The sequence below is a fragment of the Hyla sarda genome, unplaced genomic scaffold (genome assembly GCF_029499605.1).
Source record: "Hyla sarda isolate aHylSar1 unplaced genomic scaffold, aHylSar1.hap1 scaffold_1166, whole genome shotgun sequence".
Lineage (NCBI taxonomy): Eukaryota > Metazoa > Chordata > Amphibia > Anura > Hylidae > Hyla > Hyla sarda.
The window spans coordinates 33,511-56,334 of NW_026607788.1; the positions used below are offsets into that span (position 1 = coordinate 33,511).

At 52.4% G+C, this 22,824-nt stretch overlaps 1 protein-coding gene across 1 annotated transcript in view; it reads left to right on the top strand.

Moving 5' to 3' along the window:
• The window catches only part of LOC130302431 (SCO-spondin-like), a gene marked incomplete at its 3' end in the record, with an annotated part of 101,999 nt that overhangs the window by 20,345 nt on the left and 58,830 nt on the right, over positions 1-22,824 (top strand). Inside the window, 7 exon segments of the mRNA XM_056551711.1 lie at positions 155-249; positions 917-1,173; positions 17,351-17,485; positions 20,686-20,888; positions 20,987-21,114; positions 21,198-21,307; positions 22,118-22,267. Of these exon segments, the coding sequence (XP_056407686.1) occupies positions 155-249; positions 917-1,173; positions 17,351-17,485; positions 20,686-20,888; positions 20,987-21,114; positions 21,198-21,307; positions 22,118-22,267 (1,078 nt within the window).

A 22,824-nucleotide genomic window follows, 5' to 3' on the forward strand; every position in this document is an offset into this window, starting at 1 on the left:
ACATTATTAGGTGGGATCACTCTCAGGTATGGTCCCTCATGTTCCAGAAAATGACACTGATTGTTATGGCCGGTTTCTGTCCTTGCAGTGATGTGTTCATTGAATGAATATTTGTCTCTTCTTCTCCTTATTATATCCAATGTTGTTGTCACAGATGGACAAATGTGTTCCCCCCGAGGACTGTCCCTGCCACCACCATGGGAAACTCTACCACACAAATGACACCATTACCAAAGACTGTAACACCTGGTGAGAAAACCTAAAAAAAACTCCACATGTGGCCCATAGAATAGGGAGCGGGACGGACAGGGACATTGAAGACTGGAGGATCATCCACTGGTCCAGGCCCAGAGGTTCAGCACAAAACAACCTGATCTGGAGCAGATCCCTGGGATCTATATAAGTGGAGAGGGATCACTTCTCACACGGCTGACGATCATTAGGGGGCAGTATCAGGTCTCCTAGTATTAGAATCCACCACTTATCTGCAGAAGTTAATTCTAAGATCCGAGGGGAACTCCTGCCATGGTTCTGTGGATGGGGGGGGGGGCATGGTTCTGTGGATGGGGGGGGGGCATGGTTCTGTGGATGGGGGGGGGGCATGGTTCTGTGGATGGGGGGGGGCATGGTTCTATGGATGGGGGGGGGGGGGGACATGATCTTGTGGGAGCCTCAAGTTGGAAGTAAAGAGTAGAACATGCTCAGAGAACTGGAGACCATCAGGAAAGGTGGCCAAGGGTGGCCAGGGAGGTAAGAGGAGGAAGATGATGGATGTAGAGACTGGTACCGGTTCCTCTGATGATCTTGGTTGGTGTCATGCCCAGATGTCAGGTTGGTTGGGTCAGGACCATATATAGCTCCGGACATTTGGTCTTCTATATCTATAATAATGCTCCTGGCTTCCTCTCTCTTACAGTGTGTGTAAGAATCGGCGCTGGGAATGCACCAATGAGAAATGTGCCGGAATCTGCACCGCCACCGGGGACCCGCATTACATCACCTTCGATGGACGCTCCTTCACCTTCCTGGGGGATTGTCAGTATGTTCTGGCCAGAGAAAACAATGGGCTCTTCACCGTAACTGCTGAGAACGTGCCGTGCGGCAGCAGCGGAATCACCTGCACCAAGTCTGTTATGGTGATGATCGGAAACACGATTGTTCATCTTCTGAGAGGTAAGTGGCGCCAGTCATAGTGGTGGTCTTAGTAGTACTGTTTTTTTGGGGACCTACAGGGATAGGGGTGATTGTGGTGATATTAGTGCCCACTCATTCTTTGTTGCTGTCCTATGCTTCCCTGCTGTCCTGTGTTCTCCTATATCTTCTCTGCTGTCCTGTGCTCTCCTATATCTTCTCTGCTGTCCTGTGCTCTCCTATATCTTCCCTGCTGTCCTGTGTTCTCCTATATCTTCTCTGCTGTCCTGTGCTCTCCTATATCTTCTCTGCTGTCCTGTGCTCTCCTATATCTTCCCTGCTGTCCTGTGTTCTCCTATATCTTCTCTGCTGTCCTGTGCTCTCCTATATCTTCTCTGCTGTCCTGTGCTCTCCTATATCTTCCCTTATGTCCTGTGCTCTCCTATATCTTCTCTGCTGTCCTGTTTTCTCCTATATCTTCTCTGCTGTCCTGTGCTCTTCTATAGCTTCCCTTCTGTCCTGTGCTCTCCTATATCTTCCCTGCTGTCCTGTGCTCTCCTATATCTTCTCTGCTGTCCTGTGCTCTCCTATATCTTCTCTGCTGTCCTGTGCTCTCCTATATCTTCCCTTATGTCCTGTGCTCTCCTATATCTTCTCTGCTGTCCTGTTTTCTCCTATATCTTCTCTGCTGTCCTGTGCTCTTCTATAGCTTCCCTTCTGTCCTGTGCTCTCCTATATCTTCCCTGATGTCCTGTGCTCTCCTATATCTTCTCTGATGTCCTGTGCTCTCCTATATCTTCCCTGCTATCCCGTGCTCTTCTATAGCTTCCCTTCTGTCCTGTGCTCTCCTATATCTTCTCTGATGTCCTGTGCTCTCCTATATCTTCCCTGCTATCCTGTGCTCTCCTATATCTTCCCTACTGTCCTGTGGTCTCCTATATCTTTCCTACTCTCCTGTGCTCTCCTATATCTTTCCTACTCTCCTGTGCTCTTCTACAGCTTTCCTGCTGTCCTGTGCTCTCCTACAGCTTCCCTGCTGTCCTGTGCTGTCCTACAGCTTTCCTGTTATCCTGTGCTCTCCTATATCTTCCCTGCTGTGCTATCCTATATCTTCCCTGCTGTCCTGTGCTCTCCATCTTCCCTGCTGTCCTGTGCTCTCCTTTATCTTCCCTGCTGTCCTGTGCTCTCCTACAGCTTTCCTGTTATCCTGTGCTCTCCTATATCTTCCCTGCTGTGCTCTCCTATATCTTCCCTGCTGTCCTGTGCTGTCCTACAGCTTCCCTGATGTCCTGTGCTCTCCTATATCTTCCCTGCTGTCCTGTGCTCTCCTATATCTTCCCTGCTCTCCTGTGCTCTCTTATATTTTCCCTGCTGTCCTGTGCTCTCATATAGCTTCTCTGCTGTCCTGTGCTTTCCTATAGCTTATCTGCTGTCCTGTGCTCTCCTATATCTTCCCTGCTTTCCTGTGCTCTCCTATATTTTCCCTGCTGTCCTGTGCTCTCCTATAGCTTTCCTGTTGTGCTGTGCTCTCCCATAGCTTTCCTGTTGTCCTGTGCTCTCCTATAGCTTTCCTGTTGTGCTGTGCTCTCCTACAGCTTTCCTGTTGTCCTGTGCTCTCCTATAGCTTTCCTGTTGTCCTGTGCTCCCCTATAGCTTTCCTGTTGTCCTGTGCTCTCCTATAGCTTTCCTGTTGTCCTGTGCTCTCCTATAGCTTTCCTGTTGTCCTGTGCTCTCCTATAGCTTTCCTGTTGTCCTGTGCTCTCATATAGCTTTCCTGTTGTCCTGTGCTCTCCTATACCTTCCCTGCTGTCCTGTGCTCTCCTGAATCTTCCCTGCTGTACTGTTCTATCCTAAATCTTCCCTGCTGTCCTGTGTTTTCCTATATCTTCCATGCTGTCCTGTGCTCTCTTATATTTTCCCTGCTGTCCTGTGCTCTCATGTAGCTTCTCTGCTGTCCTGTGCTTTCCTATAGCTTCACTGCTGTCCTGTGCTCTCCTATATCTTCCCTGCTTTCCTGTGCTCTCCTATATCTTCCCTGCTGTCCTGTGCTCTCCTATAGCTTTCCTGTTGTCCTGTGCTCTCCTATAGCTTTCCTGTTGTCCTGTGCTCCCCTATAGCTTTCCTGTTGTCCTGTGCTCTCCTATAACTTCCCTGCTGTCCTGTGCTCTCTCCTGAATCTTCCCTGCTGTCCTGTCTTTTCCTATAGCTTCTCTGTTGCCCTGTGCTTTCCTATATCTTCCCTGCTGTGCTCTCCTATATCATCCCTGCTGCCCTGTGCTCTCCTATATCTTCCCTGCTGTCCTGTGCTTTCCTGTAGCTACTCTGCTGTCCTGTGCTCTCCTATAGCTTTCCTGTTGTCCTGTGCTCTCGTATATCTTCCCTGCTGTCCTGTGCTCTCTCCAATATCTTCCCTGCTGTCCTGTGCTCTCCTATTTCTTCCTGCTGTCCTGTGCTCTCCTATAGCTTCCCTGCAGTCCTGTGCTCTCCTATAACTTCCCTGCTGTCCTTTGCTCTCCTATAGGTTTCCTGCTGTCCTGTGCTCTCCTACAGCTTCCCTGCTGTGCTCTCCTACTATAACTTCCCTACTGTTCTGTGCAATCCTATAGCTTCCTTGCTGTCCTGTGCTCTCCTATGGCTTCTCTGCTTTCCTGTGCTCCCCTATAGCTTCCCTGCTGTCCTGTGCTCTCCATCTTCACTGCTGTCCTGTGCTCTCCTACATGTTCCCTGTGGTCCTGTGCTCTCCATCTTCTCTGCTGTCCTGTGCTCTCCTACATCTTCCCTGCTGTCCTGTGCTCTCCTATATCTTCCCTGCTGCCCTGTGCTCTCCTATATCTTCCCTGCTGTCCTGTGCTCTCCTATATCTTCCCTGCTGTCCTGTGCTCTCCATCTTCCCTGCGGTCCTGTGCTCTCCATCTTCCCTGCTGTCCTGTGCTCTCCATCTTCCCTGCGGTCCTGTGCTCTCCTTTATCTTCCCTGCTGTCCTGTGCTCTCCATCTTCCCTGCTGTCCTGTGCTCTCCTTTATCTTTCCTGCTGTCCTGTGCTCTCCATCTTCCCTGCTATCCTGTGCTCTCCTTTATCTTTTCTGCTGTCCTGTGCTCTCCATCTTCCCTGCGGTCCTGTGCTCTCCTTTATCTTCCCTGCTGTCCTGTGCTCTCCTTTATCTTCCCTGCGGTCCTATGCTCTCCATCTTCCCTGCTGTCCTGTGCTCTCCTTTATCTTCCCTACTATCCTGTGCTCTCCTTTATCTTCCCTGCTGTCCTTTGCTCTCCATCTTCCCTGCTGTCCTGTGCTCTCCATCTTCCCTGCTGTCCTGTGCTCTCCATCTTCCCTGCTATCCTGTGCTCTCCTTTATCCACCCTGCTGTCCTGTGCTCTCCATCTTCCCTGCTGTCCTGTGCTCTCCTTTATCTTCCCTGCGGTCCTGTGCTCTCCATCTTCCCTGCTATCCTGTGCTCTCCTTTTTCTTCCCTGCTGTCCTGTGCTCTCCATCTTCCCTGCGGTCCTGTGCTCTCCTTTATCTTCCCTGCGGTCCTGTGCTCTCCTATATCTTCCCTGCTGTCCTGTGCTCTCCATCTTCCCTGCTGTCCTGTGCTCTCCATCTTCCCTGCTGTCCTGTGCTCTCCATCTTCCCTGCTGTCCTGTGCTCTCCATCTTCCCTGCGGTCCTGTGCTCTCCATCTTCCCTGCTGTCCTGTGCTCTCCATCTTCCCTGCGGTCCTGTGCTCTCCTTTATCTTCCCTGCGGTCCTGTGCTCTCCTATATCTTCCCTGCTGTCCTGTGCTCTCCAGCTTCCCTGCAGTCCTGTGCTCTCCATCTTCCCTGCTGTCCTGTGCTCTCCTTTATCTTCCCTACTATCCTGTGCTCTCCTTTATCTTCCCTGCTGTCCTTTGCTCTCCATCTTCCCTGCTGTACTGTGCTCTCCATCTTCCCTGCTATCCTGTGCTCTCCTTTATCCACCCTGCTGTCCTGAGCTCTCCATCTTCCCTGCTGTCCTGTGTTCTCCTTTATCTTCCCTGCTGTCCTGTGCTCTCCATCTTCCCTGCTGTCCTGTGCTCTCCATCTTCCCTGCTGTCCTGTGCTCTCCTTAATCTTCCCTGCTGTCCTATGCTCTCCATCTTCCCTGCGGTCCTGTGCTCTCCATCTTCCCTGCTGTCCTGTGCTCTCCATCTTCCCTGCTGTCCTGTGTTCTCAATCTTCCCTGCTGACCTGTGCTCTCCTTTATCTTCCCTGCTGTCCTGTGCTCTCCATCTTCCCTGCTGTACTGTGCTCTCCATCTTCCCTGCTATCCTGTGCTCTCCTTTATCCACCCTGCTGTCCTGTGCTCTCCATCTTCCCTGCTTTCCTGTGCTCTCCTTTATCTTCCCTGCGGTCCTGTGCTCTCCATCTTCCCTGCTATACTGTGCTCTCCTTTATCTTCCCTGCTGTCCTGTGCTCTCCATCTTCCCTGCTGTCCTGTGCTCTCCATCTTCCCTGCTGTCCTGTGCTCTCCATCTTCCCTGCGGTCCTGTGCTCTCCATCTTCCCTGCTGTCCTGTGCTCTCCATCTTCCCTGCGGTCCTGTGCTCTCCTTTATCTTCCCTGCGGTCCTGTGCTCTCCTATATCTTCCCTGCTGTCCTGTGCTCTCCAGCTTCCCTGCGGTCCTGTGCTCTCCATCTTCCCTGCTGTCCTGTGCTCTCCTTTATCTTCCCTACTATCCTGTGCTCTCCTTTATCTTCCCTGCGGTCCTGTGCTCTCCATCTTCCCTGCTGTCCTTTGCTCTCCATCTTCCCTGCTGTACTGTGCTCTCCATCTTCCCTGCTATCCTGTGATCTCCTTTATCCACCCTGCTGTCCTGAGCTCTCCATCTTCCCTGCTGTCCTGTGTTCTCCTTTATCTTCCCTGCTGTCCTGTGCTCTCCATCTTCCCTGCTGTCCTGTGCTCTCCATCTTCCCTGCTGTCCTGTGCTCTCCTTCATCTTCCCTGCGGTCCTATGCTCTCCATCTTCCCTGCTGTCCTGTGCTCTCCATCTTCCCTGCTGTCCTGTGTTTTCAATCTTCCCTGCTGTCCTGTGCTCTCCTTTATCTTCCCTGCTGTCCTGTGCTCTCCATCTTCCCTGCTGTACTGTGCTCTCCATCTTCCCTGCTATCCTGTGCTCTCCTTTATCCACCCTGCTGTCCTGTGCTCTCCATCTTCCCTGCTGTCCTGTGCTCTCCTTTATCTTCCCTGCGGTCCTGTGCTCTCCATCTTCCCTGCTATCCTGTGCTCTCCTTTATCTTCCCTGCTGTCCTGTGCTCTCCATCTTCCCTGCGGTCCTGTGCTCTCCTTTATCTTCCCTGCGGTCCTGTGCTCTCCTTTATCTTCCCTGCGGTCCTGTGCTCTCCTATATCTTCCCTGCTGTCCTGTGCTCTCCATCTTCCCTGCTGTCCTGTGCTCTCCATCTTCCCTGCTGTCCTGTGCTCTCCATCTTTCCTGCTGTCCTGTGCTCTCCTTTATCTTCCCTGCTGTCCTGTGCTCTCCATCTTTCCTGCTGTCCTGTGCTCTCCTTTATTTTCCCTGCTGTCCTGTGCTCTCCATCTTCCCTGCTGTCCTGTGCTCTCCATCTTCCCTGCGGTCCTGTGCTCTCCATCTTCCCTGCTGTCCTGTGCTCTCCTTTATCTTCCCTGCTGTCCTGTGCTCTCCTTTATCTTCCCTACTATCCTGTGCTCTCCTTTATCTGCCCTGCGGCCCTGTGCTCTCCATTTTTCCTGCTGTCCTTTGCTCTCCCTCTTCCCTGCTGTACTGTGCTCTCCATCTTCCCTGCTATCCTGTGCTCTCCTTTATCCACCCTGCTGTCCTGTGCTCTCCATCTTCCCTGCTGTCCTGTGCTCTCCTACATGTTCCTGTGGTCCTGTGCTCTCCTACATGTTCCCTGTGGTCCTGTGCTCTCCATCTTCTTTGCTGTCCTGTGCTTTCCTACATCTTCCTTGCTGTCCTGTGCTCTCCATCTTCCCTGCTGTCCTTTGCTCTCCATCTTCCCTGCTGTACTGTGCTCTCCATCTTCCCTGCTATCCTGTGCTCTCCTTTATCCACCCTGCTGTCCTGTGCTCTCCTTTATCTTCCCTGCTGTCCTGTGCTCTCCATCTTCCCTGCTGTCCTGTGTTCTCCTTTATCTTCCCTGCTGTCCTGTGCTCTCCATCTTCCCTGCTGTCCTGTGCTTTCCATCTTCCCTGCTGTCCTGTGCTCTCCATCTTCCCTGCGGTCCTGTGCTCTCCTTTATCTTCCCTGCTGTCCTGTGCTCTCCATCTTCCCTGCTGTCCTGTGCTCTCCATCTTCCCTGCGGTCCTGTGCTCTCCTTTATCTTGCTTGCTGTCCTGTGCTCTCCATCTTCCCTGCTGTCCTGTGCTCTCCATCTTCCCTGCTGTACTGTGCTCTCCATCTTCCCTGCTATCCTGTGCTCTCCTTTATCCACCCTGCTGTCCTGTGCTCTCCATCTTCCCTGCTGTCCTGTGCTCTCCATCTTCCCTGCTGTCCTGTGCTTTCCATCTTCCCTGCTGTCCTGTGCTCTCCATCTTCCCTGCGGTCCTTCGCTCTCCTTTATCTTCCCTGCTGTCCTGTGCTCTCCATCTTCCCTGCTGTCCTGTGCTCTCTATCTTCCCTGCGGTCCTGTGCTCTCCATCTTCCCTGCTGTCCTGTGCTCTCCATCTTCCCTGCTGTCCTGTGCTCTCCATCTTCCCTGCTATCCTGTGCTCTCCTTTATCCACCCTGCTGTCCTGTGCTCTCCATCTTCCCTGCTGTACTGTGCTCTCCTACATGTTCCCTGTGGTCCTGTGCTCTCCTACATGTTCCCTGTGGTCCTGTGCTCTCCATCTTCTCTGCTGTCCTGTGCTCTCCTACATCTTCCCTGCTGTCCTGTGCTCTCCATCTTCCCTGCTGTCCTGTGCTCTCCTTTATCTTCCCTGCGGTCCTGTGCTCTCCATCTTCCCTGCTATCCTGTGCTCTCCTTTATCTTCCCTGCGGTCCTGTGCTCTCCTTTATCTTCCCTGCGGTCCTGTGCTCTCCTTTATCTTCCCTGCTGTCCTGTGCTCTCCATCTTCCCTGCTGTCCTGTGCTCTCCATCTTCCCTGCTGTCCTGTGCTCTCCATCTTCCCTGCTGTCCTGTGCTCTCCATCTTCCCTGCTATCCTGTGCTCTCCTTTTTCTTTCCTGCTGTCCTGTGCTCTCCATCTTCCCTGCGGTCCTGTGCTCTCCTTTATCTTCCCTGCGGTCCTGTGCTCTCCTATATCTTCCCTGCTGTCCTGTGCTCTCCATCTTCCCTGCTGTCCTGTCCTCTCCATCTTCCCTGCTGTCCTGTGCTCTCCATCTTTCCTGCTGTCCTGTGCTCTCCTTTATCTTCCCTGCTGTCCTGTGCTCTCCATCTTCCCTAATGTCCTGTGCTCTCCATCTTCCCTGCGGTCCTGTGCTCTCCATCTTCCCTGCTGTCCTGTGCTCTCCTTTATCTTCCCTGCTGTCCTGTGCTCTCCATCTTCCCTGCGGTCCTGTGCTCTCCATCTTCCCTGCTGTCCTGTGCTCTCCATCTTCCCTGCTATCCTGTGCTCTCCTTTATCCACCCTGCTGTCCTGTGCTCTCCATCTTCCCTGCTGTACTGTGCTCTCCTACATGTTCCCTGTGGTCCTGTGCTCTCCTACATGTTCCCTGTGGTCCTGTGCTCTCCATCTTCTCTGCTGTCCTGTGCTCTCCTACATCTTCCCTGCTGTCCTGTGCTCTCCATCTTCCCTGCTGTCCTGTGCTCTCCTTTATCTTCCCTGCGGTCCTGTGCTCTCCATCTTCCCTGCTATCCTGTGCTCTCCTTTATCTTCCCTGCGGTCCTGTGCTCTCCTTTATCTTCCCTGCGGTCCTGTGCTCTCCTTTATCTTCCCTGCTGTCCTGTGCTCTCCATCTTCCCTGCTGTCCTGTGCTCTCCATCTTCCCTGCTATCCTGTGCTCTCCTTTATCCACCCTGCTGTCCTGTGCTCTCCATCTTCCCTGCTGTACTGTGCTCTCCTACATGTTCCCTGTGGTCCTGTGCTCTCCTACATGTTCCCTGTGGTCCTGTGCTCTCCATCTTCTCTGCTGTCCTGTGCTCTCCTACATCTTCCCTGCTGTCCTGTGCTCTCCATCTTCCCTGCTGTCCTGTGCTCTCCTTTATCTTCCCTGCGGTCCTGTGCTCTCCATCTTCCCTGCTATCCTGTGCTCTCCTTTATCTTCCCTGCGGTCCTGTGCTCTCCTTTATCTTCCCTGCGGTCCTGTGCTCTCCTTTATCTTCCCTGCTGTCCTGTGCTCTCCATCTTCCCTGCTGTCCTGTGCTCTCCATCTTCCCTGCTGTCCTGTGCTCTCCATCTTCCCTGCTGTCCTGTGCTCTCCATCTTCCCTGCTATCCTGTGCTCTCCTTTTTCTTCCCTGCTGTCCTGTGCTCTCCATCTTCCCTGCGGTCCTGTGCTCTCCTTTATCTTCCCTGCGGTCCTGTGCTCTCCTATATCTTCCCTGCTGTCCTGTGCTCTCCATCTTCCCTGCTGTCCTGTCCTCTCCATCTTCCCTGCTGTCCTGTGCTCTCCATCTTTCCTGCTGTCCTGTGCTCTCCTTTATCTTCCCTGCTGTCCTGTGCTCTCCATCTTCCCTAATGTCCTGTGCTCTCCATCTTCCCTGCGGTCCTGTGCTCTCCATCTTCCCTGCTGTCCTGTGCTCTCCTTTATCTTCCCTGCTGTCCTGTGCTCTCCTTAATCTTCCCTACTATCCTGTGCTTTCCTTTATCTTCCCTGCGGTCCTGTGCTCTCCATTTTCCCTGCTGTCTTTTGCTCTCCATCTTCCCTGCTGTACTGTGCTCTCCATCTTCCCTGCTATCCTGTGCTCTCCTTTATCCACCCTGCTGTCCTGTGCTCTCTTTTATCTTCCCTGCTGTCCTGTGCTCTCCATCTTCCCTGCTGTCCTGTGTTCTCCTTTATCTTCCCTGCTGTCCTGTGCTCTCCATCTTCCCTGCTGTCCTGTGCTCTCCATCTTCCCTGCTGTCCTGTGCTGCTCTACATCTTCCCTGCTATCCTGTGCTCTCCTTTATCTTCCCTGCTGTCCTGTGCTCTCCATCTTCCCTGCGGTCCTGTGCTCTCCATCTTCCCTGCTGTCCTGTGCTCTCCATCTTCCCTGCTGTCCTGTGCTCTCCATCTTCCCTGCGGTCCTGTGCTCTTCATCTTCCCTGCTGTCCTTTGATCTCCATCTTCCCTGCTGTCCTGTGCTCTCCATCTTCCCTGCTGTCCTGTGCTCTCCATCTTCCCTGCTGTCCTGTGCTCTCCATCTTCCCTGCGGTCCTGTGCTCTCCATCTTCCCTGCTGTCCTTTGATCTCCATCTTCCCTGCTGTCCTGTGCTCTCCATCTTCCCTGCTGTATTGTGCTCTCCATCTTCCCTGCTATCCTGTGCTCTCCTTTATCCACCCTGCTGTCCTGTGCTCTCCTACATGTTCCCTGTGGTCCTGTGCTCTCCTACATGTTCCCTGTGGTCCTGTGCTCTCCATCTTCTCTGCTGTCCTGTGCTTTCCTACATCTTCCCTGCTGTCCTGTGCTCTCCATCTTCTCTGCTGTCCTTTGCTCTCCATCTTCCCTGCTGTACTGTGCTCTCCATCTTCCCTGCTATCCTGTGCTCTCCTTTATCCACCCTGCTGTCCTGTGCTCTCCTTTATCTTCCCTGCTGTCCTGTGCTCTCCTTAATCTTCCCTACTATCCTGTGCTTTCCTTTATCTTCCCTGCGGTCCTGTGCTCTCCATTTTCCCTGCTGTCTTTTGCTCTCCATCTTCCCTGCTGTACTGTGCTCTCCATCTTCCCTGCTATCCTGTGCTCTCCTTTATCCACCCTGCTGTCCTGTGCTCTCTTTTATCTTCCCTGCTGTCCTGTGCTCTCCATCTTCCCTGCTGTCCTGTGTTCTCCTTTATCTTCCCTGCTGTCCTGTGCTCTCCATCTTCCCTGCTGTCCTGTGCTGCTCTACATCTTCCCTGCTATCCTGTGCTCTCCTTTATCTTCCCTGCTGTCCTGTGCTCTCCATCTTCCCTCCGGTCCTGTGCTCTCCATCTTCCCTGCTGTCCTGTGCTCTCCATCTTCCCTGCTGTCCTGTGCTCTCCATCTTCCCTGCGGTCCTGTGCTCTTCATCTTCCCTGCTGTCCTTTGATCTCCATCTTCCCTGCTGTCCTGTGCTCTCCATCTTCCCTGCTGTCCTGTGCTCTCCATCTTCCCTGCTGTCCTGTGCTCTCCATCTTCCCTGCGGTCCTGTGCTCTCCATCTTCCCTGCTGTCCTTTGATCTCCATCTTCCCTGCTGTCCTGTGCTCTCCATCTTCCCTGCTGTATTGTGCTCTCCATCTTCCCTGCTATCCTGTGCTCTCCTTTATCCACCCTGCTGTCCTGTGCTCTCCTACATGTTCCCTCTGGTCCTGTGCTCTCCTACATGTTCCCTGTGGTCCTGTGCTCTCCATCTTCTCTGCTGTCCTGTGCTTTCCTACATCTTCCCTGCTGTCCTGTGCTCTCCATCTTCCCTGCTGTACTGTGCTCTCCATCTTCCCTGCTATCCTGTGCTCTCCTTTATCCACCCTGCTGTCCTGTGCTCTCCTTTATCTTCCCTGCTGTCCTGTGCTCTCCTTTATCTTCCCTGCTGTCCTGTGTTCTCCTTTATCTTCCCTGCTGTCCTGTGCTCTCCATCTTCCCTGCTGTCCTGTGCTCTCCATCTTCCCTGCTGTCCTGTGCTCTCCATCTTCCCTGCTGTCCTGTGCTCTACATCTTCCCTGCTATCCTGTGCTCTCCTTTATCTTCCCTGCTGTCCTGTGCTCTCCATCTTCCCTGCTGTACTGTGCTCTCCATCTTCCCTGCTATCCTGTGCTCTCCTTTATCCACCCTGCTGTCCTGTGCTCTCCTTTATCTTCCCTGCTGTCCTGTGCTCTCCTTTATCTTCCCTGCTGTCCTGTGTTCTCCTTTATCTTCCCTGCTGTCCTGTGCTCTCCATCTTCCCTGCTGTCCTGTGCTCTCCATCTTCCCTGCTGTCCTGTGCTCTCCATCTTCCCTGCTGTCCTGTGCTCTACATCTTCCCTGCTATCCGGTGCTCTCCTTTATCTTCCCTGCTGTCCTGTGCTCTCCATCTTCCCTGCGGTCCTGTGCTCTCCTTTATCTTCCCTGCTGTCCTGTGCTCTCCATCTTCCCTGCTGTCCTGTGCTCTCCATCTTCCCTGCGGTCCTGTGCTCTCCTTTATCTTCCCTGCTGTCCTGTGCTCTCCATCTTCCCTGCTGTCCTGTGCTCTCCATCTTCCCTGCTGTCCTGTGCTCTCCATCTTCCCTGCTGTCCTGTGCTCTCCTTTATCTTCCTTGCTGTCCTGTGCTCTCCATCTTCCCTGCTGTCCTGTGCTCTCCATCTTCCCTGCGGTCCTGTGCTCTCCATCTTCCCTGCGGTCCTGTGCTCTCCATCTTCCCTGCTGTCCTGTGCTCTCCATCTTCCCTGCTGTCCTGTGCTCTCAATCTTCCCTGCTGTCCTGTGCTCTCCATCTTCCCTGCTGTCCTGTGCTCTCCATCTTCCCTGCTGTACTGTGCTCTCCATCTTCCCTGCTATCCTGTGCTCTCCTTTATCCACCCTGCTGTCCTGTGCTCTCCATCTTCCCTGCTGTCCTGTGCTCTCCTTTATCTTCCCTGCGGTCCTGTGCTCTCCATCTTCCCTGCTATCCTGTGCTCTCCTTTATCTTCCCTGCTGTCCTGTGCTCTCCATCTTCCCTGCGGTCCTGTGCTCTCCATATTCCCTGCTGTCCTTTGCTCTCCATCTTCCCTGCTGTACTGTGCTCTCCATCTTCCCTGCTATCCTGTGCTCTCCTTTATCCACCCTGCTGTCCTGTGCTCTCCATCTTCCCTGCTGTCCTGTGCTCTCCTTTATCTTCCCTGCTGTCCTGTGCTCTCCATCTTCCCTGCGGTCCTGTGCTCTTCTTTATCTTCCCTGCAGTCCTGTGCTCTCCTATATCTTCCCTGCTGTCCTGTGCTCTCCATCTTCCCTGCTGTCCTGTGCTCTCCATCTTCCCTGCTGTCCTGTGCTCTCCATCTTCCCTGCTGTCCTGTGCTCTCCATCTTCCCTGCTGTCCTGTGCTCTACATCTTCCCTGCTATCCTGTGCTCTCCTTTATCTTCCCTGCTGTCCTGTGCTCTCCATCTTCCCTGCTGTACTGTGCTCTCCATCTTCCCTGCTATCCTGTGCTCTCCTTTATCCACCCTGCTGTCCTGTGCTCTCCTTTATCTTCCCTGCTGTCCTGTGCTCTCCTTAATCTTCCCTGCTGTCCTGTGTTCTCCTTTATCTTCCCTGCTGTCCTGTGCTCTCCATCTTCCCTGCTGTCCTGTGCTCTCCATCTTCCCTGCTGTCCTGTGCTCTCCATCTTCCCTGCTGTCCTGTGCTCTACATCTTCCCTGCTATCCTGTGCTCTCCTTTATCTTCCCTGCTGTCCTGTGCTCTCCATCTTCCCTGCGGTCCTGTGCTCTCCTTTATCTTCCCTGCTGTCCTGTGCTCTCCATCTTCCCTGCTGTCCTGTGCTCTCCATCTTCCCTGCGGTCCTGTGCTCTCCATCTTCCCTGCTGTCCTGTTCTCTCCATCTTCCCTGCTGTCCTGTGCTCTCCATCTTCCCTGCGGTCCTGTGCTCTCCATCTTCCCTGCTGTCCTGTGCTCTCCATCTTCCCTGCTGTCCTGTGCTCTCCATCTTCCCTGCTGTCCTGTGCTCTCCTTTATCTTCCCTGCGGTCCTGTGCTCTCCATCTTCCCTGCTATCCTGTGCTCTCCTTTATATTCCCTGCTGTCCTGTGCTCTCCATCTTCCCTGCTGTCCTGTTCTCTCCATCTTCCCTGCTGTCCTGTGCTCTCCATCTTCCCTTCGGTCCTGTGCTCTCCATCTTCCCTGCTGTCCTGTGCTCTCCATCTTCCCTGCTGTCCTGTGCTCTCCATCTTCCCTGCTGTCCTGTGCTCTCCTTTATCTTCCCTGCGGTCCTGTGCTCTCCATCTTCCCTGCTATCCTGTGCTCTCCTTTATCTTCCCTGCTGTCCTGTGCTCTCCATCTTCCCTGCGGTCCTGTGCTCTCCATATTCCCTGCTGTCCTTTGCTCTCCATCTTCCCTGCTGTACTGTGCTCTCCATCTTCCCTGCTGTCCTGTGCTCTCCATCTTCCCTGCTGTCCCGTGCTCTCCATCTTCCCTGCTGTCCTGTGCTCTCCTTTATCTTCCCTGCGGTCCTGTGCTCTCCATCTTCCCTGCTGTCCTGTGCTCTCCTTTATCTTCCCTGCTGTCCTGTGCTCTCCATCTTCCCTGCGGTCCTGTGCTCTCCTTTATCTTCCCTGCAGTCCTGTGCTCTCCTATATCTTCCCTGCTGTCCTGTGCTCTCCATCTTCCCTGCTGTCCTGTGCTCTCCATCTTCCCTGCTGTCCTGTGCTCTCCATCTTCCCTGCTGTCCTGTGCTCCCCATCTTCCCTGCGGTCCTGTGCTCTCCATCTTCCCTGCTGTCCTGTGCTCTCCATCTTCCCTGCTGTCCTGTGCTCTCCATCTTCCCTGCTGTCCTGTGCTCTCCTTTATCGTCCCTGCTGTCCTGTGCTCTCCTTTATCTTCCCTACTATCCTGTGCTCTCCTTTATCTTCCCTGCGGTCCTGTGCTCTCCATCTTCCCTGCTATCCTGTGCTCTCCTTTATCCACCCTGCTGTCCTGTGCTCTCCTTTATCTTCCCTGCTGTCCTGGTCTCTCCATCTTCCCGGCTGTCCTGTGTTCTCCTTTATCTTCCCTGCTGTCCTGTGCTCTCCATCTTCCCTGCTGTCCTGTGCTCTCCATCTTCCCTGCTGTCCTGTGCTCTACATCTTCCCTGCTATCCTGTGCTCTCCTTTATCTTCCCTACTGTCCTGTGCTCTCCATCTTCCCTGCGGTCCTGTGCTCTCCTTTATCTTCCTTGCTGTCCTGTGCTCTCCTTATCTTCCCTGCTGTCCTGTGCTCTCCATCTTCCCTGCGGTCCTGTGCTCTCCTTTATCTTCCCTGCTGTCCTGTGCTCTCCATCTTCCCTGCTGTCCTGTGCTCTCCATCTTCCCTGTGGTCCTGTGTTCTCCTTTATCTTCCTTGCTGTCCAGTGCTCTCCATCTTCCCTGCTGTCCTGTGCTCTCCATCTTCCCTGCGGTCCTGTGCTCTCCATCTTCCCTGCTGTCCTGTGCTCTCCATCTTCCCTGCTGTCCTGTGCTCTCCATCTTCCCTGCGGTCCTGTGCTCTCCATCTTCCCTGCTGTCCTGTGCTCTCCATCTTCCCTGCTGTCCTGTGCTCTCCTTTATCTTCCCTGCTGTCCTGTGCTCCCCATCTTCCCTGCGGTCCTGTGCTCTCTATCTTCCCTGCTGTCCTGTGCTCTCCATCTTCCCTGCGGTCCTGTGCTCTCCATCTTCCCTGCTGTCCTGTGCTCTCCTTTATCTTCCCTGCTGTCCTGTGCTCTCCTTTATCTTCCCTACTATCCTGTACTCTCCTTTATCTTCCCTGCGGTCCTGTGCTCTCCATCTTCCCTGCTGTCCTTTGCTCTCCATCTTCCCTGCTGTACTGTGCTCTCCATCTTCCCTGCTATCCTGTGCTCTCCTCTATCCACCCTGCTGTCCTGTGCTCTCCTTTATCTTCCCTGCTTTCCTGTGCTCTCCATCTTCCCGGCTGTCCGGTGTTCTCCTTTATCTTCCCTGCTGTCCTGTGCTCTCCATCTTCCCTGCTGTCCTGTGCTCTCCATCTTCCCTGCTGTCCTGTGCTCTCCTTTATCTTCCCTGCTGTCCTGTGCTCTCCTTTATCTTCCCTGCTGTCCTGTGCTCTCCATCTTCCTTGCGGTCCTGTGCTCTCCTTTATCTTCCCTGCTGTCCTGTGCTCTCCATCTTCCCTGCTGTCCTGTGCTCTCCATCTTCCCTGCGGTCCTGTGTTCTCCTTTATCTTCCTTGCTGTCCAGTGCTCTCCATCTACCCTGCTGTCCTGTGCTCTCCATCTTCCCTGCAGTCCTGTGCTCTCCATCTTCCCTGCTGTCCTGTGCTCTCCATCTTCCCTGCTGTCCTGTGCTCTCCATCTTCCCTGCGGTCCTGTGCTCTCCATCTTCCCTGCTGTCCTGTGCTCTCCATCTTCCCTGCTGTCCTGTGCTCTCCATCTTCCCTGCTGTCCTGTGCTCCCCATCTTCCCTGCGGTCCTGTGATCTCCATCTTCCCTGCTGTCCTGTGCTCTCCATCTTCCCTGCGGTCCTGTGCTCTCCATCTTCCCTGCTGTCCTGTGCTCTCCTTTATCTTCCCTGCTGTCCTGTGCTCTCCTTTATCTTCCCTACTATCCTGTACTCTCCTTTATCTTCCCTGCGGTCCTGTGCTCTCCATCTTCCCTGCTGTCCTTTGCTCTCCATCTTCCCTGCTGTACTGTGCTCTCCATCTTCCCTGCTATCCTGTGCTCTCCTTTATCCACCCTGCTGTCCTGTGCTCTCCTTTATCTTCCCTGCTTTCCTGTGCTCTCCATCTTCCCGGCTGTCTTGTGTTCTCCTTTATCTTCCCTGCTGTCCTGTGCTCTCCATCTTCCCTGCTGTCCTGTGCTCTCCATCTTCCCTGCGGTCCTGTGCTCTCCTTTATCTTCCCTGCTGTCCTGTGCTCTCCTTTATCTTCCCTGCTGTCCTGTGCTCTCCATCTTCCTTGCGGTTGTGTGCTCTCCTTTATCTTCCCTGCTGTCCTGTGCTCTCCATCTTCCCTGCTGTCCTGTGCTCTCCATCTTCCCTGCTGTCCTGTGCTCTCCATCTTCCCTGCTGTCCTGTGCTCTCCATCTTCCCTGCTGTCCTGTGCTCTCCATCTTCCCAGCGGTCCTGTGCTCTCCATCTTCCCTGCTGTCCTGTGCTCTCCATCTTCCCTGCTGTCCTTTGCTCTCCATCTTCCCTGCTGTCCTGTGCTCTCCATCTTCCCTGCTGTCCTGTGCTCTCCATCTTCCCTGCGTTCCTGTGCTCTCCTTTATCTTCCCTGCTGTCCTGTGCTCTCCATCTTCCCTGCTGTCCTGTGCTCTCCATCTTCCCTGCGGTCCTGTGCTCTCCATCTTCTCTGCGGTCCTGTGCTCTCCGTCTTCCCTGCTATCCTGTGCTCTCCTATGTCTTCCTACATTCCTATATCTTCTGTGGTTCGGTCTATAGGGCCCTGGCACTTATACAGGATCGGTGCTATAGGAGACAGGTCCTGATGACCCCACAGTGACCTATCCTTTATAATGTGTCACCTCATATCTACAGGTCGGGAGGTCACCGTGAATGGTGCAGCCGTGCGGCTCCCCAAGTTGTATAGTGGAAATGGGATTATCCTGGATCGGGCCGGATTATTCACCGTCCTCATCGCACACGTGGGACTGACGGTTCTGTGGGATGGAGGTGAGAACACAATGGAGCCAGAAGACCCAATAATCTACAGATTCATATTATTAACCCTTTATCTGATAAAATCCTCTATAGTCTTCACCAGCTCTGAGAATGACAATGTTCACACTGGCCACCAGGGGCACAAACACCAGACACTTCTTGTGCTCTACATCTCACTTTGTAGTTTGCTGTAAAGACTAAAGAGAGTCATTACCACATGGTGCAGACATTATATTACGTATCAATGACATTACATGATTGACACCAACCACAAGCCAGACAGGAGTAGGCACCTCATAGCCATTGTTGGTGAGGTCATACATTGGTGGGGTCATAAATTGGTGGGGGTCATACATTGGTGGGGTCATACATTGGTGAGGTCATACATTGGTGATGTCACACATTGATGGGGTTATACATTGGTGGGGTCCTACATTGATGGGGTTATACATTGGTGATTTCATACACTGGTGATGTCATTCATTGGTGGGGTTATACATTGGTGAGGTCATACACTGGTGGGGTCATACATTGGTGGGGTCATACATTGGTGAGGTCATACATTGGTGAGGTCATACATTGGTGAGGTCATACACTGGTGAGGTTATACATTGTTGGGGGTTATACATTGGTGGGGGTTATACATTGGTGAGGTCATACATTGATGGGGTCATACACTGGTCGGTTATGCATTGGTGAGGTCATACATTGGTGAGGTCATACATTGGTGGGGTCATACACTGGTGAGGTCATACACTGGTGAGGTCATACATTGGTGGGGTTATACATTGGTGGGGTCATACATTGGTGGGGTCATACATTGGTGAGGTCATACATTGGTGGGGTTATACATTGGTGGGGTCATACATTGGTGGGGTCATACATTGGTGGGGTCATACATTGGTGGGGTTATACATTGGTGAGGCCATACATTGGTGAGGTCATACATTGATGGGGTCATACATTGGTGAGGTCATACATTGGTGGGGTTATACATTGGTGAGGTCATACATTGGTGAGGTCATACATTGGTGGGGTCATACATTGGTGAGGTCATACATTGGTGGGGTTATACATTGGTGAGGTCATACATTGGTGAGGTCATACATTGGTGGGGTCATACATTGGTGGGGTCATACATTGGTGAGGTCATACATTGGTGGGGTCATACATTGGTGGGGTCATACATTGGTGGGGTCATACATTGGTGAGGTCATACATTGGTGAGGTTATACATTGGTGGGGTTATACATTGGTGGGGTTATACATCGGTGGGGTTATACATTGGTGGGGCCATACATTGGTGAGGCCATACATTGATGGTGTTATACATTAGTGGGGTCATACACTGGTGAGGTCATATATTGGTGAGGTCATACATTGGTGGGGTTATACATTGGTGGGGTCATATACTGGTGGGGTCATAGACTGGTGAGATCATACATTGGTGATGTCATACACTATTGGGGTCATACATTGGTGGGGTCATACATTAGTGAGGTCATACATTGGGGATGTCATACACTATTGGGGTCATACATTGGTGGGGTCATACATTGCTGGGTCATACATTGGTGAGGTCATACATGTGATGTCATACATTGGTGGGGTAATACACTGGTGATGTCATATATTGGGGTCATACATTGGTGAGGTCATACATTGGTGAGGTCATACGTTGGTGGAGTCATACACTGGGGAGGTCATACACTGGGGAGGTAATACATTGGTGGGGTCATACATTGATGGGGTCATACATTGGTGGGGTTATACATTGGTGGGGTTATACATTGGTGGGGTCATACATTGGTGAGTTCATACATTGGTAAGGTCATACATTGGTGGGGTTATACATTGGTGGGGTCATACATTGGTGGGGTCATACATTGGTGGGGTCATACATTGGTGAGGACATACATTGGTGAGGTCATACATTGGTGAGGTCATACATTGGTGGGGTTATACATTGGTGGGGTCATATACTGGTGTGGTCATAGACTGGTGAGATCATACATTGGTGATGTCATACACTATTGGGGTCATACATTGGTGGGGTTATACATTGGTGAGGTCATAAATTGGTGGGGTCATACATTGGTGGGGTCATACATTGGTGAGGTCATACATTGGTGGGGTCATACATTGGTGGGGTCATACATTGGTGAGGTCATACATTGGTCAGGTCATACATTGATGAGGTCATACACTGGTCGGATATATGCATTGGTGAGGTCATACATTGATGGGGTCATACACTGGTGGGTTATACATTTGTGGGGTCATACATTGGTGGGGTTATACATTGATGGGGTCATACACTGGTGGAGTCATGCATTGGTGGGGTCATGCATTGATGGGGTTATACATTGGTGGTGTCATACATTGGTGAGGTCATACATTGATGGGGTCATACACTGGTCGGTTATGCATTGGTGGGGTCATACATTGGTGAGGTTATACATTGATGGGGTCATACATTGGTGGGTTATACATTGGTGGGGTTATACATTGATGGGTTATACATTGATGGGTTATACATTGATGGGTTATACATTGGTGGGGTCATACATTGGTGGGGTCATACATTGATGGGGTCATACATTGATGGGGTCATACATTGGTGGGGTCATATATTGATGGGGTCATACATTGGTGGGGTCATATATTGGTGGGGTCATATATTGATGGGGTCATATATTGATGGGGTCATACATTGGTGGGGTTATACATTGATGGGTTATACATTGATGGGGTCATACATTGGTGGGTTATACATTGGTGGGGTTATACATTGATGGGTTATACATTGGTGGGGTCATACATTGGTGGGGTCATACATTGATGGGGTCATACATTGGTGGGGTCATAAATTGATGGGGTCATACATTGGTGGGGTCGTACATTGGTGGGGTCACACATTGGTGGGGTCATATATTGATGGGGTCATACATTGGTGGGGTCATATATTGATGGGGTCATACATTGGTGGGGTCAAACATTGGTGGGGTCATACATTGGTGGGGTCATACATTGGTGGGGTCATATATTGATGGGGTCATACATTGGTGGGGTCATATATTGGTGGGGTCATATATTGATGGGGTCATATATTGATGGGGTCATACATTGGTTGGGTCATACATGAACTCACTAATACCATAGTCTTACCAATGGCCGACCCCCCACTTACCCCCAATCCTGCCCCTTTTCAGGTACCCGTGTCTACGTTAAGCTGGACCCCAGTTTCCAGCGCCGCGTTAGTGGACTTTGTGGGAACTTTGATGGTGACACGGAGAACGACTTCACAAGTCGCCAGGGGATGGTGGAGCCCACGGCAGACCTCTTCGGGAACAGCTGGAGGATGAGCCTCCTGTGCCCTGAGGTTCACAGCGATGACTTTGAGCACCCATGCACGGTATGGGGTCCTCAGTATGACGTGTACCCTACAGTCTTCACCACACATGGGGGTCATGTACAGAGATGTCCACTTACCCACCTGTATCTATTCCTCAGGAGAACAGTCACAGGGTGACCTGGGCCAGGAAGAGTTGTGCCGTCTTGATGCAGCCAATGTTTGCCGGGTGCCACCAGGAGGTGCCGTGCCAGCAGTACTATGAGTGGTGTGTGTATGATGCCTGCGGGTAGGTGACAGGGGCATCTTGTGGGCACCCTATAAAATGTTCTCCTCTCTTGTCCTGATGCTCATCGTCTCCTCTTACCCCAGATGTGACTCTGGCGGAGACTGCGAGTGTCTGTGCACGGCCATCGCCACCTACGTGGAGGAATGTAACCAGCGCGGGATCTACATCCGATGGAGGTCGCAGGACTTGTGCCGTAAGTGTCTCCTCGTACAGCAATGGTCACCCAAGGTACGACCAACTATCAGAAGTTAGAGTCCTCCCTAAACTCTGCCGAAGCCAGAAAGACCCCAGATAAAAGACCATGGAGGTTCTCCGCTCCACAGACCCGCAATCAGACGTTCATGGTCCCCAGAAAACCCAGCAGGACCATATCTAATAAAGTCCCAACCTAGAAATAAAGGGGGGCTCCTGCATTGGCCGCATGGACTCCCATAGAAATAATTCCTGTATGGGTTTAGTGACAAAGTGTGATCGGACACAAGATGGTTCTGGGAGATGGAGATGGCCAATCCCACCAGACAACTTTCACTGCAGTGTTTCCCAACCAATTTGCCACCGGCTGTTGCAAAACTATGACTCCCAGCATGCCCGGAAAGCCAACAGCTGTCTGGGCATGCTGGGGGTCATAGTTTTGTAGCAGCCAGTGGCACACCGGTTGGGAAACGGTGATCTATGAGGACCACCTGCCCCTTCCATGATGACAGATGTCTTGGAGAGATCGGTCTGCTCTCTTTGTTCTCGGAGGGCATATGGCAGTGGCTGTTTCCTTTCCCCAATCAGAATACATGCACGCTCGCCTGAGCCGATCATACGTGTTCTTGGCAGGATAGGGAGAGAGAGCAGTCGGCCACACGAAGGTTCCTCCGACAGCTATCTAACATGTGACCAGCTTGGGGGCAATGTCCTGCAGAAGTCCGGACCCTCCCTGTAGCCTCCTATGGACCTTCCTGCTGTGACCCTCTGACCCTCTGCTGTGACCCTCTGACCCGTCTTCTCTCCGCAGCTATGCAGTGTGACAACGGCCTGGTGTACGAGGCGTGCGGGCCCTCCTGCCCCCAGACCTGCAGGAACCTTGGCGTGAATCTGGAGCTGCACTGCGCCCGCCTGTCCTGTGTGGAGGGGTGCTTCTGTCCTGAGGGGAAGGTCCTGCACGGTGAGTTACCAAAATCCATGGATAAACCCAACACCAGGTATTGGTACCAAGGCACCATAGGTAAAGCACTCACCCTAAACTACACTAGATAATAGGAAGATGGTGGTTGACCAACCCTTGGACCACCGATGGTCTGATGAATGATGGTTTTAGCCAGACACTTCTTAGTCCTCGTTGGCCACTGAAGCTGTTCGGACCAACCATACATGATCAGTGACACTAGGAAGAGGGCGGACCATCTTTCCGGGAATATTTTGGGAATGTTCTAAAAATATATACTTTCCTGAGAAATCTCTTGTAAACAAGCGACCTTTTTTGTTCCCGATGGCTTCTTTCCGTACCATAATGGTCGCCCGCTGTCTAAAACGGTCGCTCGTAATTAAATGCTCAGTTAACAATATTAACAATAAAGTGTTTGGGCGCTTTAAAGGAGAACTCCGGGATAGAAAAACATATCCCCTGTCCTATGGATAAGTGTCAGATTGGTCCAACTGCTGGGACCCCTGGGATCTCCTGTACGGGGCCTCGGCTCTCCATGTAAATTGAGCGGGTTAACC